The sequence below is a fragment of the Myxocyprinus asiaticus genome, chromosome 19 (assembly GCF_019703515.2).
Source record: "Myxocyprinus asiaticus isolate MX2 ecotype Aquarium Trade chromosome 19, UBuf_Myxa_2, whole genome shotgun sequence".
In the NCBI taxonomy this organism is placed as follows: Eukaryota; Metazoa; Chordata; class Actinopteri; order Cypriniformes; family Catostomidae; genus Myxocyprinus; species Myxocyprinus asiaticus.
The window spans coordinates 17,906,766-17,924,015 of record NC_059362.1 but is presented as its reverse complement, the minus strand read 5'-3'; the positions used below and the strand labels follow the sequence as shown (position 1 = coordinate 17,924,015).

Sequence of the window (17,250 nt, the reverse complement as noted above, 5' to 3'; positions counted from 1 at the left end):
ACCTCTATACACAACTCTACTGAAATCAGTTATAAAATAAAATGTCAGGTTTTGTTGAGAAACAACCAAAACTAATTAATTTGCATGAGTGAAGCTCACTCGCAGTGGCACGCATTTTTTTTGAGCTAAACACAAGAGTGAAATTTTGGTTGTTTCCCACCAAAACTTATCGTATGCCTCCAGAAGACTTTAAATATGATGCACAAAATGCATGGACTACTTTTATTTTGTGTTCCACATAAGAAAGTATTTTCATTTTTGGATAAACTATTCCATTCAGCTCTCAACATCATTGAATTCAGTCTAGGAGGGTTACCACACACCTATACAACATGGAGCCATGGTGACTGCTGTAGCCAATAGTGATGCCAAATTAAATACCGGTACTTCGGTACTACGTCAATACTAAAATAAAAAATGATGTAACAATACCAGTGTTTCTACAGAAGCAGAAGTACCAAGCACCGACTCACTGACACACGACTGCTTTCAAATGCTCACATGCTCATTTGACACAGAAATGGATAATTAATCAAACTAAAATTGTGATATGTCCTAGTGTGATTATTAAACCGCAAATGTTAATAACATTTAATAACATTATTATTATGATTAAAAATGATTAGTGTGATTATTAAACTTCTGTCAACTAAAATTCTCTCATGCAGTCAGAGCAGATCAGTCTTGCGCTTCAAACAGACATTCGATCCCTAGCGCTGAAAAGGCGCGTCTCTCTCCCGCTCCTGGTTTCACTTTCAGTTTCCACAGTTTCAGCCATAAACTCATCTTACAACACCTGTGGCTGCTAGTCTGCAATCGTATTTTAGAGCTCCTTGTGTCCAATGAAGCAAATTCCATTTGTATGCCCGCGTTACGTTGGCTCAGGACGTTGCGCATATTGGATAGAACAGATGCTAAAATTATTGTACAAAATGTAAAAAACCGTCACATCTCGATGTGCATAGTTACATTTTTTAACCGCGATGAATCGTGCCACGATAAACCGTACACCCCTATTGCTAATGTTTATGCCCTTTCCCGCTCCGCACACGCTGCCTCTTTACCCTGCATGTTAGTAGGGATGAGCATTTTGGTCATTTTGTCTACTCGAGTACTCGGACTAATTACTCGAATACTCGTCGAGTACTTGAGGGGCAATGACATGTTCATAACTTTATATATAATAACATGTCTGACAAACGTCTATAGCTGCTGCATCGTATCTTGTTGTTCCAGTGTATCCTCTATTCATCATTATAGGCTGTTATAAAATAATCTGTTACAAAATGTACAAAAGATTGCATAATCAAAATATAATGCATCATATTTTGTCATTATGTGAAGATTCACTGCCCAGCTCGGAAAGAATGTGCACAAAGCGTGTCTGTCTGTTCTTCCTTCAGGTTACTGTAGTAATCTTTGTACGTGCGCACCAGTTTTTTTAGTGACTGTCTGAACCGTCTATTTTCAAATCGCATTTGGCTTATCAGGAGACACCATAACCATCGTGTTTTTAATATGCGTGTTAAGTTGAAGTTCAGTTTTGAAGACACTGCATTCTGTTCCATTTAGCTGCACTCTGTCAAAGTGTTTGAAACACTCGCCTGCTGTATATGCATTGCTTCAGCGCGTTGAGTCCACTGCCATACTGCCTGGTGTGTGTGTGTGCGTGCGTGTGCGTCCAAGTGTTCGCTCTTGTGGGGAAAGCCTCGATGCTCCGTATTGTGTTTGCTGTGATTCAAGAAGCATTCCATTCAACTCGGAGAGTCAGAATTTCCACCTTTCAACTGGGGAAAGTGCAATGGAATGACACATTATATCGGACATCTAACTTAGAAACTCGTGCGGAAATCTTCATTCATTTCGTCGAGATGCAGGTGTGTGTTACATCACGCAAACATGACGCCAACCAGGGCAGGGAGGTTTACAGTCAGTGACAAACATTCACTTTTATTAAATAATGTCAATTAACGATTTTCGTAACAATAGCATTGCAGCATCGTATATCAGTTTGGTTGCTATGAGACGTCTCTGATAATCAATGTACCCCTCATAATCACAATGTAATCAATCTCAAAATTAAAAATAAGCTTCCTCTTTGACACGTTTGTGTTTAGTTGTCAGGTAATTGTCACTGGATTTCGATTTAAGTGAAAAGTCACATCATGCATGATCACTATCGATCATCGTTTCATGATCGATCATTGCTGCCATGTCCGAGTACTCGTGCCCATCCCTAATGAGTAGACATGAAACGACGCATAAGTTAACGCGGTTCTAGAGCGCCTTTAGACCATAAAGTTTTTCCTTCTAAATGTAGCTTTTTTAATCAGCATGTTACAAGTCTTTAATAATAAACAAATAGATTTATGTTCTAATTTTGTGAAATTATTCAGATGTCATCACCTCAGGCATGGATGACAAGACAATAGTTTGTAGCCTAGTCTTTCTCACTTGAATGAAATTATAAAAATGGTCAATTCAGACTTACATTTTCAAAATTTTCTCTAAGGGGATACCCCTGAACCCCCATACAGTATCATTTCCCAGTCTCAAGGGCTTCTATGCCCCAATACTTGGGTTTCTCAATGTAACGAAATATACAAATATGCTGTCATTATGCTTCAAAACAAACAGATGATCTTTTAACATTCATATCCAACTGCACTCGGTTGATAAACTCTATAAAATATTTTAATATTTTGGTAGAAGATCCCACAGACACCACTGCTTTGGCTGTCTCTGGGCCCCCAATGCAGTTTTGTAGACTATTTTGCCTGTTTAGGTATTTTTTTCTTCTTTTCTTCTGCCAATTTCAAAAGTCAATTTGCAATGTGAAACTGTGGATGTATATCGTGATAAATATCGATATCAAACTATATGAAAAAGAATATCGTGATAATATTTTTGGCCATATCGCCCAGCCCTAATGATAGTCATGCTGTAAGATTGCTTCAAACAGAATTTCCAATAAAAATGCCTTAAAAGTTCCGAATAAACTTTACATTTGAGCCCCACACCTTTTAGCCATCCAAAGCTCTCACAGTTGATGGTAAAGTCTTTGAAAGGTAATAGGGCATAGGGATGATCACTCAAAGAAATGCACCCCTGGTCATATAACCAACATCTTATCTGGAAGTTTGAAACTACGGTCTAAATAACAGAACCAGAAACAACTTCACGTCAAAATAAAAGTTTGATTCAAATAAAAGCTTGACGAGTGAAATTTAAGAAATTGCGAAAAAAATATTACTATATTACAGTATTTTATTATTATTATTATTATTATTATTATGATGTTGAACTTATCTCTCAAGCAAGAGTGCTGTTGTACTGAATAGAGGTTTTCATTCATGTTTTCAATTATAATGTGATGCTCTGTGGTTCAGCACTATTGCTGACAAAAATATGACCAATGTTGTGTTTTAGATTATGTTGTTAGGATCTTTACTAAAGCACTTTACTTTTAAAAAATTATTTTTGTTTTTTTATTTTTTTAGTAATTGTTCTATTTTTATTTGATTAAAGTTTGGATTCATTTTATTAAACAATTTGGATGAAGAAATGTAATTAAACTTTAAAACATGGAATTCAGGAAAAAATTAGACAACTTGGAATTTGGGGGGAAACATTTATAGAATTTAGAGAAAAATAAAACTGATTTCATAGGGCCCTACTTAAACTTGTTTACTTAATTGAGAAACAACTGAAGGAAACATGCTATTGTTTTGTTTCTTATTGAAATGTAACATTTTAATAGGCTAAAAGAGTGTGTTCAATAGCATATTACCTATTTTTCTGTGGTATCAAAATTGGTATTGAGAATCGTGAAATTTTACTGGTATCGGTACATACTACTGAAATTTTGATATCATGACAACACTAGTAGCCAATAGCTGTGATTCACTTTTTAATAAGGGGAACATAGGGAAAACAGGCTTGTTTAACATAGATGCTCATTGACCCCACCCATGGGTCGGACTTTACTTTGCTTAAATGAGTTCACATTTACTATATTGTGTGCAGTTCAAAATTGTTCATAATGTTGACAAATTATACATCTTTATAATTTGTCAACATTATTAACTCTTTTTTGACTAGACTATATAGTAAATGTGAACTAATTTAAGCAAAGTGACATCAGTTCTTTGGGGGGGGGGGGATGCACATCAACAGGTTAAGGCACTTACTCATAGAAGGTAACCGCTCGGGGCAGGGCAGGTTCTGGGAATAGGTGAAGTTCTCAGGGAGGTATGTGGTTGGCTGAGCGATATACTCACTCGAATTATTCCCATCTGGATAATCTATCATAACAAACAAACAAACAGACTGATTAAATCAGAGAAACAGGATCTTTACCAGTAAGGTTGAGTTTAAATAGTAGTCTGGTTATTGTAGAGAGTTAATTTACTGTATGTATGCAGGCATGTGTGCTCTCTCTCTTACCTGTGCCGTTCAGAGTACTATTCTTATTGGTGTACAGCCTGATCATGTGACCAATGGTCCGCACATTGTCTCGTAACATGATACCCTGAGCCTGTACCATGAAGAAATATGTGTTGACTGCAAAAGAAAGAGATTTAATGATGTTAAGAGGACACAATAGTTGTGAATCATAACAACAGTAAAATGACCTCGTGAGTCATAACGTAGTCACTGAGTTGCCCGAAAAAAAAAAAAGAAAAAAAAGTCAAAATGTAAAGTTGCAAATGTGCAAATGTAAAACTAATCAGAGTAAAACTGAACACCTTGTTTTTTTGTTGTTCATTTTAATAAGTTATAAAAATGTCAAAATTTAAACATTTTTCTTCCTTTTACTAAGAACCTTTCAAAATCAGCATTATGAGAGAAGCATTCCAAGACATGTATTTGTAGGGACAATTGTATCATTAAGCCTTTAGTTTAGTAAAAATAACTCTGTTTGGTCAGAAAAAAAGGAATATACCCAACTTGCTATACTCAGAATCATACTATCATTAAGATACAATCTATTGAATAATAATAAAAATTGTCTAGACCTGTGTATCATCTACAGATAATACAGAACAAAGATAAAGGCTAAAGGAAACAGTCCTGTTTAAAGGTATAGTTCATCCAACAATGAAAATTCTGTCATCATGACTTTCTTTCATGAGATGTTAGGCAGTATGTTAATCTCAGTCACCATTCACTTTCATTGCATATATTTTTTAGATAATGAAAGTGAATGGTCATTCTGTCTAACATCTCTATTTGTGTACCACAGAAGAAAGTCACAGAAGTTTGGAATGACAATTGTAATCACTACAGTTTCTAAACAAATGTCCTTCAAATTCTGCATTGAATTTATGGGTTGCAATCATTTCAAGGATCGTTGGCTTCCCTAAACTGGTTACCCAATTTTTCTCAGTTTAATGTGGTTTTAACTTAACCACATCTCTCAGGGCGAGTCAGCATTCCCGAGTCCAACATTTTACTATTGACTGAAACCAGATATGCAAGAATTGAGATCAGCAGAATTTCAACTGTGGATTTTCTGCTGCAGGTCTGGACTGTTTAAGGGAAGCAGTTGGTTTCTAGTTTCACATCCTCAGGTAGGACAAACAATACAAGCATTGTATGAACCCACAATAAACCAATTCAAAGGAGTACATTTTTTTTTTCAGGGTTGCAAACACATGCATTTTTCCATTTTCCACACCACAACTGGGATGTTTGTTTAATAAGGCAACTGTCTGTAGTGATCAGTTAGCAGATATTTGTAACAGAGGTATTTTGGAACAATATATAAAAAAGATTAAATAAAAAAATAAAAAAAAAGGAATAAACATAAGGGCCAAAGATTGACTTTTACAACAATATACTGTCATCCTAGCCAGTGAATTCTAGTGATAGACTGATATATTTGGTTATTTTGGTTTAATCTGCATTAACCAGTAGCTGAGCCTGCTCGACCAACACCACCCATATATGCTTGCTAAACATTTACATTTCAAAACCATGCATATTAACAAGTTATTAGGTCCTTCATTTACTGATATAACAGCTTTCACTCTTCTGGGAGGGTTTTCCAATAGATGTTGGAAGATGGGTTGTGGGGTTTTGCTTTCATTCGAACAAAAGAGCACTGATGTTGGCCGATGGTACAGAAGATGGATCCAATTCATCCCAAAAGTGTTCATTGAGGTCTGGGTATTGTGCAGGCCAGTCAACGTTCTTTTACACAAGACTCAATAAACCATTTGTTATGCTGGAACAGAAAAAGGCCTCATTCTACTGTAAATGTTTGTCTAAGGACATTGCATTACTGTATGCTTGATTTAAATGCAACTTTTAAAAATGGGTGTAGACGAACTAGCCAGACTTTTTAATTTAAAGGGGTTTTCCACATAGTATTTACCATGTAATGGATATCTATCTGTTTTAAATCTGTTCTATGATATAGACATGGAATACAGTCATTATATCAGCTATAGTTGAATAGTTGGTGCTGAGGACAATAATATGTAATTAGGCTCCGTTTTGTACACGTGACCCAGATCAGGATATACAGAAGCTAAGAGCAGCACTTTAACATGGTAAAAAAAAAAAAAAAATGCATATTCAACAAATAAATAGGCTAAATAACTATAACATCTTATTGCACAAAACTGTCAAAGAAAGAAAAGTAAGAAACAAAACCTCACAAACAGAGTGGCACAAAGCCACTTTTGCCCATCCTGAATGCAGAATGACACGCTTCAACGTAACCGGAGAGCTAAACACCAATAGGGATGAACACATATTGGTTCTTCCTAACCGCCCAGGGCTGCGTTACCCAAAAGCATCATAAGCCTAAGTATATCGTAGAAACCATTGGCGCCAATGGTCTCTATGATCAACTCAAGCATGGAATGCTTTTGGGAAACCCAGCCTAGAGATCTTCATATAGTCCAGTGAACACCAGTCAAAAACAGTGAGAAAAAAACAAACATTCTTGGGCACTCATTATATAAACACAGCAAGAGACTTTGCTATTTGTTTCCTAGTGGCATGTGTTGGAGGGTTTCCTGGATTTGTACAAAATGGTTTTACCACAGGCACTGAAAGCAGGGACAGAAGCCTGATCTGTTTAATGTCATCCAGCTTTTTGAGTAGCACCATGGTCTATCAACACAAAACCTGATTCCCAAGAAGGCAGTGAAATACCTTCTTTATTCTAACTGCTATCAGGACAACAATGTTCAGTGAGCACTTAAACATTAGCAGTGGCTAACAGCACCATAAAAGTTTTGTAAACACACAGTAAAACAATTAAAGACAACAGTCGTGCACTGATCAGGAAATTCGAGGCCGATACCGATCACCGTTGTGCCCTTAGCCACACTTTTGCAAGTTATATTCATGCCCCACACAATAAATTTACATTCATTGTAAATTGCTAACATCTATTTGTATTGAAAACCGTTATTAATAGTTCTGTTGTCAATATCAAAGGTCACTGTGACATACTGGCAACCAGTAAAAACCATGAGGGCATCACACACAGCAGAAATATGTTCAAAAATAAGAAAGTTGTCTATTACTAGCTCCAAAACTGCTCCTGTGAGGAATCATTTGGCGTTTTGTTGTAAAACAAATCACGAATTATTAAGCTAATGCGTGAAGATGCAGTGCCATTATTTAAGGTTAAACAGTAATATTTGTTATTAGTGGTATTGTGACCAACATCAGTCTGATTTAAATTGGGATCCTCAATTAAATTGGGAATAGTGCTGATGGGTACAAAGATCTTACTATTTGGAGAATTGCCCTCTGGTCTGATGAAACAAAAATTGAACTGTTTGGCCATAATGACCATCGTTATGTTTGGAGGAAAAAGGGTGAGGCTTGCAAGCTGAAGAACACCATCCCAACCATGACGCATGGGGGTGGCAGCATCATGTTGTGGGGGTGCTTTGCTGCAGGAGGGACTGGGGCACTTTACAAAACAGATGGCATCATGAGGAGGGAAAATTATGTGGATATATTGAAGCAACATCTCAAGACATCAGCCAAGAAGTTAAAGCTTGGTCGCAAATGGGTCTTCCAAATGGACAATAACCCCAAGCATACCTCCAAAGTTGTGGCAAAATGGCTTAAGGACAACAAAGTCAAGGTATTGGAGTGGCCATCACAAAGCCCTGACCTCAATCCAATAGAAAATTTGTGGGCAGAACTGAAAAAGCATGTGTGAGCAAGGAAGTCTACAAACCTGACTCAGTTACACCAGTTCTGTCTGAAGGAATGGGCCAAAATTCCAGAAACTTATTGTGAGAAGCTTGTGGAAGGCTACCCAAAATGTTTGACCCAAGTTAAACTATTTAAATGGCAATGCTACCAAATACTAACAAAGGGTATGTAAACATCTTACCCACTGGGAATGTGATGAAAGAAATAAAAGCTGAAATAAGTCATTCTCTCTCTACATTTCACATTCTTCAAATAAAGTAGTGGTCCTAACTGACCTAAGACAGGGAATGTTTTCTACGATTAAATGTCAGGAATTATGAAAAATTGAGTTTAAATGTATTTGGTTAAGGTGTATGTAAACTTCTGACTTCAACTGTATATATATGTGTGTGTGTATATATATATATATATATATTACACACAGTACATAAATTGTTTTACAATATTGCCTTAGTCTTTTACTGTTACCAGATGGCCCAGACACAGAGACTACAAGAGTGCAAATTGAATGAAATCCCAGATGCAGTTTATTGTGCTACTCCAATCCCAATCAATAATTACCAGGAGGAAAAAAAATAGTGGTACACAATACGGGACTTTTAATTGTAAAGAAGCCCAAATATACATGGGAATCTTATTCAAAATATACATGGGCCTGCATTCCCAGTTGTGAGTTCACTGATGGCTAATTCGCTGAGAAAGTGAATCTGATTCAAACTGCTAACCTAAGCTCCTGAGTTCAAATCCTCAGTTCTTTTCGGGTGATTCATGAAAAATATCCGGTTCAAAAGAATCATTTGGTCAGACTCTCTCACGCTGGGTTTGTTGTTGTTGCGTGCGGGGCAGCGAGCTCGTCACCACAACAGACCAGGTCAAAAGCAGCGCGAGACACACTGATGGTGCGTGCCATTGGGAAGCGGTTGTGCAAATTATATGGGCTTGAAGTGGGAAAGTCCTTTATTGAAAAAGTTGCATCTCATGCGAGTGCTGTACATTTTACAACCTTTGCATGTTCCCATCGGCTGCCTTCATTTGGGCTTCGTGGAGGGAACAAAACAAATTTATTCACACATGATGTATTTTCCTGGACAACTAAATACCCGACTGGTAGAGAATGCATAGATGAAGTATGTTCTTTGCCAAAGAGATGTTGCCCTTCACAGATGATGAAATAAGAACTTTTGAAATCTTACAATCCTGAAGTACAACATTAGACTACATAACACAACTGTCTCTGGAATAAGGATGTGCGAGACTAGTCGACTAACCTGTTCTGATGCTGCTAGTCGACACTGGTCAATATTTTTCCCCATTAAATGGTTCAACATTTTTACACATTTATGTTTGGCTTTATATTTTTACAAAGGCTGCGCTTAAATTACTGTCATGTTAATGTTACATTTTAAATGTAATTAATACAATTATTAAAAAAAGCATATGGAGCAGGTGTACTGTATACAAAGTTTTATTACACCAAGGGACTGCGCGTGCTTCCTCCCTCTCTCACTCGTGGCACGTGCAGAAAAATTCTCTCACGGAAGACGAGTAAAGAATCTACAGAAATCCCTTTGATCATGGTGATGGTGCAGGAAGCGGATTTCCGAAACGCTGGTTTGCAAGTTGCTCTGGATGTTTTCACATTTAATTCTTCTTTAAATCTGTGCGTGCTTGCAAGTTATTTTCCCGCTGAGTTGGCTTTTTCAAGTGCAGGATAATCGCCTCAGGTGAGTCAGGTCCCATCTTTCACCGGATCATTTTGACATGTTCATTTTGCTAATCAAAATGAATGCTCTTAAGTAGCCTAGAAAATTACTATTTTAGGCTAGGTATGCAAATTATTTTTACCATGTTGATCAAGAAGGCTATTTTCAATTATGTACCATCTGCTTAACTACTATCTTTCATTCTGTGTCCACATTATGTTTAGAACAATACAAAGGGTTTATTGTACATTTTAAGAAGCCCCCTTCTACACTATTTTATTTTACATCATAACTGTTATTGGTTATATTCGATCACAGACTAATGCATGTTGTGAAATGCTCATCATTTATTCCCCTTTATGCCATTCCAGATGTGTGACTTTCTTTCCACAAAAATCCACTTAAGGATAGATCCTTTTCCTATTTGTCTCCTAAACTATGGAATGGTCTTCCGAAGATGATTCAGGACTCGGACACACTCTATCAGTTTAAGTCTAGACTCAGGGTTCTCACTCTTTTCAAGGCTCAATTTTCCAGGACATTTTATGTGCCCAACAAGGGTAATATTTAAGCAAAAACACATGCGTCCATTTAAATGGAGCTTTTATTTTGGCGTTTGTTTGTTTTTGATGGTAGTTTCTCACCTCCAGATAAGCAGTTTGCTCCATGGCCCTGTGTGAATTAATCCCTGTAAAGCTGTGATTCAATTAAATAAATACATAGTCTGTATTTGCTGCACACTTCAGAGTGCTCTCTGTCACTATCATTTCATACACAAGACCTGCACAACTGTGCATAATTAACTACAAAAATAAAGGCTATATTGGTGTGGCTTGCTTCCGTTTCATAAATTTGTTTGGTTTTATTAATTGACTAGTTTCGTGACCATGTCTGGAGATGCCACTAGATCATGACAAATGAGCATCTTATGTGCAATGAGCGGGTCACTGAATCATTTTGAGACAGGTCTCCAGACTGCGACTAAAATGGTTCTACTGTTTAAGCATTATAAGAACAAAGCAGATCTACTGTATCATTTTCCAAAAGCATTTAAACTGCTGAGCATGAATTTTTATCAGAAAAGACAACAATAATAGCCTAATAATACAAATTTTAAGTTTCAATAATATTCTTGCGTCATTTCAAAGCACATTTCACGTGAGTGGAGTCAAGGCGTCAACGCTCTGCTTAATTTATTTATCACACATTATACATTTGCACATATACAGTGAAATTCTTTTTTTCACATATCCCAGCTAAGCTGGGGTCAGAATGCAGGGTCAGCCATGATATGGTGCCCCTGGAGCAGATAGGATCAAGGGCCTTGCTCAAGAGCCCAACAAGGGTAGCCAAGCACCCGACTGGCAGTAGCTAAAACCAATCAAGCGATCTACCTTGGTTGGACCGCAACTGCCAAGCACACGATTGGCCGCTGTTGTAATCAATCACGAGGGTGTAAGCGTCCTTAACCGTTAACATTGTTACACAATGCGCAGACGCCGACAGTGACAAAATTATATGAATTTGTGTATTTGACTCCTATTCCGAGTCCTGATCGTTGCCATGATTTTGTAGATGTAATGAAAACCTTGCTAGCAACACAGTCAAACTATTTTATTATACCAAAATATTTTCCAGGACAAATAATTATTTTCCATGTCATTTACGTATTTTTCTCATTTTCCATGACTTTTCCATGACTGGAAAATTGCATTGCAAAATTCCAGGTTTTCCAGGCTTTCCAGGACACGTGGGAACCTTAAAACTAAAGACTCATCTTTTCACCCAGGCATACAACTAATTTATCCATCAACTCATAGTTATGCTGCATTAGTTAGGTCTGCTGGAACCGGAAACACTTCTCATATTCTATAATCCTGTTTTAAAGTGAATGACATCTACGCTAATATGATTCTATTTGTTTCCCCATCTTAACCTCGGGATACATATTCAGAGGTTACCAGAGCCTGCCAGATCCAGCTCTGGTCCTGCCTGATATCCGACACCCACTACTATGTGTTGCTGAGTAGGGCTGGGCGATACATCGAATATTAACAATATCATTTAGATCATTTTGCTGACGATGTAAAATTGACCAATATTGTCAATATCACGATAATTTTAATGTGCTTTAATTTGGCCATTAAGTTTCAAAAAGATCACATCAGTAGACTAATTTCATGATCCTTCAGGGCTGCACAATGAAACAAAATAACATCAAAATAGCAAGTTGGTCTTATGTGATTATTAATCCACAAAAGGCTGTGATTTAAAGACAGATAAACATGATCTGTGTGTGATTCAGAACAAACCAGCGACGCACTGATCTGTGTGCATCTTCTCCCATCTGACCTGCTTAATCCACCGCTCTCTATTTTTTTCTTTTTTTTTTTCTGGAAAGTCATTCAAATGTAATAGTGGATTTTTTCTTTTGGTCTTGGAGCAAATGGGTAAGTGAAAATAATATTTGCTGTGGTCTCCCATTCACCGTTGTCGAAGTTTACCCTGCAATTGTTTACTTCTGCGTTCCAAAACCCAGAGTGTGAAAAAGGTCTATTGCCTTTTCTGTGTCGAAATAAAAGCTCCTTGTGAAGTTGAAGTAAATACTGCAGCACTTTCAGTGTCAAAATAAAAGCCCCCAGGTGAAGATGTAGTAAACAGGACAGAAATACATTACTGTTGTATAACACAAATCTAATAATCAGAATAATAATAATTCAGCATTATATTATAATAATCAACCTGACATGTCCCACAGTAATTTAGTATTATGCAATATTCAACTGGGGTTTCAAAAATAAGTCAGTTAAGTAGCTATGCACACCTTGTTCATTCACAAAAAAGTATTAGTAAAAACATTAGAAGGTAAATAATGCTTTTTATTAACCTACAATGTATCATTGTGCATGAAATATAAAGTGCATATCAATGAAAATGACTGAATTTCATTCTCCCTTGTGTTATTTAATGAAAAATTAATTATACGATTTTTATTTAATGTCTTTAAAATATTTAATCTACTTGGCTACAATGGCTGTTTGGATGAAATGATGGTTCCTCTGATTAAAAAAAACAAAAAAACTTTTGAGCCATTTTAGAGCAAATACATAATTATCGAGATATATATTGAATATTGTCAGTAGGCTGAAAAATATTGAGACATAATTTTTAAGACATATTGCCCAGCCCTATTTCTTAGTGATGACAACTAACTGCAGCCTGTGCCAGCCAGATATCACTTCAGTCTACTACGATGGACTTCACAGAGGATGAACTGATGCCAGCACCAACTGTCAGACATGGGATACTTCACTGGACACTGCCTGAAACTTGGACTTAAGATGGACTTTGCAGGAAATTAATCTGCCACAAGCTTACAGTCGAACTGCAGTGCACCTCACTGATCTCTGTCTGCATCACCCTGGTCAAAGGATGGACTACACTCTTAAAATGGAATACATAGATAATAAATTAATTGCAGCCTTCGTCAGCCAAATAACAAAGGAAAATGCATCTGTGTGCACTTCCCCAGTTAATTCAGGATGTTAATTCTAAGTAATTAAAATTACAGTTCTTACAGTTAATACAAAATCTTTTTGTTTAAACATTGGCCCCTAACACTTACTTAGTTTACTCATTTTACCCGCAAAGTGAGCCTGGTTTCCCCCAAGATTATTTTTCTACACTAACCAACATCTTATAGAGTTTTGTGTTCCTTGCCCACTGGGTTTCTAAATATAAATATAAATAACTTATTTTTTTATTATTTAAAGACACAATTTACAATCATGTTTTTTTTTTATTATTAAACCGCACAATTATGACTCGAAGATATTACTATATTACAGCTTTTTCTGTTGAAGCATAATTTTCGGTAAAGCTACTTTGAAATGATGCGTGTTGTGAAATGCACTATACAAATAAAAATGACTTTCTTCTGCTGAACACAAAGATTTTTAGAAGAATATTTCAGCTCTGTAGGTCCATACAATGCAAGTGAATGATGACCAGACCTTTCAAGATCCAAAAATCACATAAAGGCAGCATAAAAGTAATCCATACGACTCCAGTGGTTTAATCCATGTCTTCTGAAGCGATGCAATCACTTTCGGTGATAAACAAATCAATATTTCAATCCTTTATTTTTTATTTTTTTTTTTTTTTTACAATAAATCTCCACTTTCACTTTCAGAATGTGAAAGTCAAAGTGAAAGTGGAGATTTATTGTTAAAAAAAAAAGACTTAAATATTAATCTGTTTCTCACCCACACTTATATCACTTCTGAAGATATGGATTTAACAATTAGAGTCATACGGATTACTTTTATATGATTTTTGGAGCTTCAAAGTTTTGGTCACCATTCACTTGCAATGTATGGACCAACACAGCTGAGATATTCTTCCTAAAATCTTTGTGTTCAGCATAAGAAAGAAAGTCAAACATCTGGGATGGCATGAGGGTGAGTAAATGATGAGAGAACTTTTATTTTTGGGTGAACTGTCCCTTTAAGGTCAATTTATTAAAACACAGTCTGAATGTATTAAAAAAATTACCTGAACTGAAAATATATTAAGAGGAAAATACCAATCCTCACATTTCTGCTATTTCTTTAAATTATATTTAAACAGCAGACATCGTTTGTTTTCCCATTCACCAGTAAGGATGACAGAAATTAAACTTTGAATAAACTAAGATCTAATTGAAGAAAACTATGCGCCTTGTATTTTTTGAGTTTCAAGCTGTTCACCACTTATAGTTTATTATTACTGATTTACTGATTTTCATTCACTAACGTTAACTATTGTCAAATAAGAAAGTTTCTTAAAATTGTCATATACAGTACTCAACCACGCTAATGAGAAAATATACATTGTTATATATGTAGTCACTATGGTCTTACAACAAATACCACAGATAAAGTTATTTTGCTAAACTATAATAAATAAGGCGGTTATAAGTCTTAAATAAATAAAAGGGCTTTATGATCTGAGCAGTTACAACAAGAGGCAATTGAGCTAAACATAAACAGATATAAACAGCCCATAATTCAAAACAACTCTTATGTTCAAATTTGTATGGACAGCATTAGCAATTCAAGAATGGAAAATTGTGTAGTGGATAATATTTAATTTACCCATTTAAGGGAATCTAACAAACTCGTTGTGCCTCAAAACCCAGTGAGCTGCCTACCTAGACAGCACATAAGGTCACCATGGAAGCGTGCGTGCAGCATGCCATACATGACAGCATTTCTGAGCATTATTCCGAGCCTGTGATGACCAAAAATGATGCCGATCTATGCAAACAGCCTGCTGATCAGTATCTGTGTTCAGTGATGAATGAAACGCGATTAACACAGAGACGAGTAACTAAACCCGCTGCAGTTTTGATCACATTACTCCCATTCCTCCTCATGATCAATACGGATTATTTACCTATTCCAGGAGCCACATAGATGAAGTAGAGGCAGGTCGTGGACATGGAGAAAAAAAAGACGAAGGCCATTAAGGAGCGGTTGGACAACCGCATCAGCCGTTTCCACTTCAACATTGTATCCTTGCTACGAGCTATCCCCGTCAATCCCATAAAAACACGTAGATCGAAGAAAAGCGACGCTGATCTGATGTGCTGTGGCGGTGAATCAGGGCGCTGGTAAAGTCCGCATCGTTCATTCAGCCGGCTGCACCGAATGCTAGGCCGCACTCTCCCAAAAAGTCAAGAAATGTCCAGATACAAAATAAATATTTATTAAAATGTGCAAGGGCCTACATCAAACGGCATCCGGGCTCGGTGCGCGGTCAATACGATGCATTTTTGTTCGCTTAATTTGGCAGCTGCTGTTGTTGCTGTTTCTTTGGTGTTCCGGTGTGTTTCTATCGCGGACGCCGAGTCGAGTGAGGGCAGACACGCCTCGTCGCGTTGATGAAGATGATGTTTTGGAATGATGAAGGGAGTGAAAGTGATGATGAAGGACTTGCCCTTCCTCCCCCTCTCGAGAGACCTCCGCTCCGGCAGCCAGACCCCCGCCCTAATGAAATCCGTCACAGAAGCGCTTGATCTGCGGGGGGGAAACACCGATAACCGGGATGGGAGTGACGGGGTTCCTTCTACATCGGTTCTGCTGTCGGTGCAGGTGCAGACTCCGTTTCCGGTAGGCGTAACCTACAAAATGTCTGTCGTTGAGTTGCGTCATAATTCACGTTTGAGATGTTTTTCAAAATAAAAGTCGACACGAACATGCAACTGGACGCCAATAAGTATGCAGGAAGATAAAATACAATAATAATAATCGACTTTTATTTTGGCTTTGAAAGTTTTATCATTATTAATTTTAATAATGAAAACCTAGGACAATTCTTTAAAATTGATTGTCATTTTCAGGTCCTTTACTGTGTTAAAAACAATATCTTTGAAAATTAAACTGACTAATTCACAGGCTGTGTCGCATTTGTCGGCCGCATACGTCATCGAGGCTATCTCGTTTCATTTCTATTTTTATTTTTTATTTATTATTATTATTATTATTATTATTTTATTATTGGGAATGCATATACATAAAAGCCATTGACAATAGATAAAAAAATAAGAAAAAGACAACAAAAAAAAAAAAAAAAAAAAGAAATGAAACGAGACAGCCTCTATGACGTATGCGGCCGACAAATGCTACATCCGGAGGACGCAGCCTTCCAAACGAGACAGCCATAGACTGTAAACTTTGACCTAATGCAGGATGACAGCTTAAATTGTTCAGACAAATCAAAATAAAATCCACTTATGTTGCACAAACAAACAACTGGTTTACAATTATCAAATACAAATATTTTCATCTACACTACTTTGGCATTTTTAATGCATTTAAGGAATATTCCAGGTTCAGGACAAGTTAAGCTCAATCGACATCATTTGTGGCATAATGTTGATTGTCGCACCATATTATGTTTATTGTGTGAATTTATAGTGACACACTGCATGACAAAAAGGTGAAAAGTGCTTCTATAAATTTGTTACAAGGTCAAACTTGCCTCTTGACCTCATGATGTGTTTTAGAGATGTTATCTATTCTTCCTGATTTAGCACATATTTCCATCTTTTGTTTTCCCTGTTGAGTTACACTATAGAGTACCTCACCGTATTTACTGTGACAAAATGTATTTGGCCACAGATAATCACTGTATAATGAATGGATTTCAGAATTTACAGTGTAGTTAAAATATGATCATGATTTAAACTTTAAATCTAGGAATTGTTTTCTTTTCATTTTAGGCTGAAACAAAGAAATGTATGTCTTGAACAGAAACACCCCATATAGGCATTGAGCATGATTCATTTAAAATTTTGGATATAAAAGTTTCAGTA

General features: G+C 36.6%; 1 protein-coding gene across 1 annotated transcript in view; it reads right to left on the bottom strand.

The window, feature by feature from the left end:
* LOC127410394 (beta-1,4-galactosyltransferase 6-like) overlaps window positions 1-16,040 on the bottom strand; it is a 35,647-nt gene extending 19,607 nt beyond the window's left edge. Inside the window, exons 1-3 of the mRNA XM_051645639.1 lie at window positions 15,330-16,040; window positions 4,447-4,563; window positions 4,191-4,304 (exon numbers count right to left, since the gene is read on the bottom strand). Of these exons, the coding sequence (XP_051501599.1) occupies window positions 4,191-4,304; window positions 4,447-4,563; window positions 15,330-15,480 (382 nt within the window). The 5' untranslated portion in view covers window positions 15,481-16,040. The remainder of the gene's footprint in view (window positions 1-4,190; window positions 4,305-4,446; window positions 4,564-15,329) is intronic.
* Window positions 16,041-17,250: the final 1,210 nt, after the last annotated feature.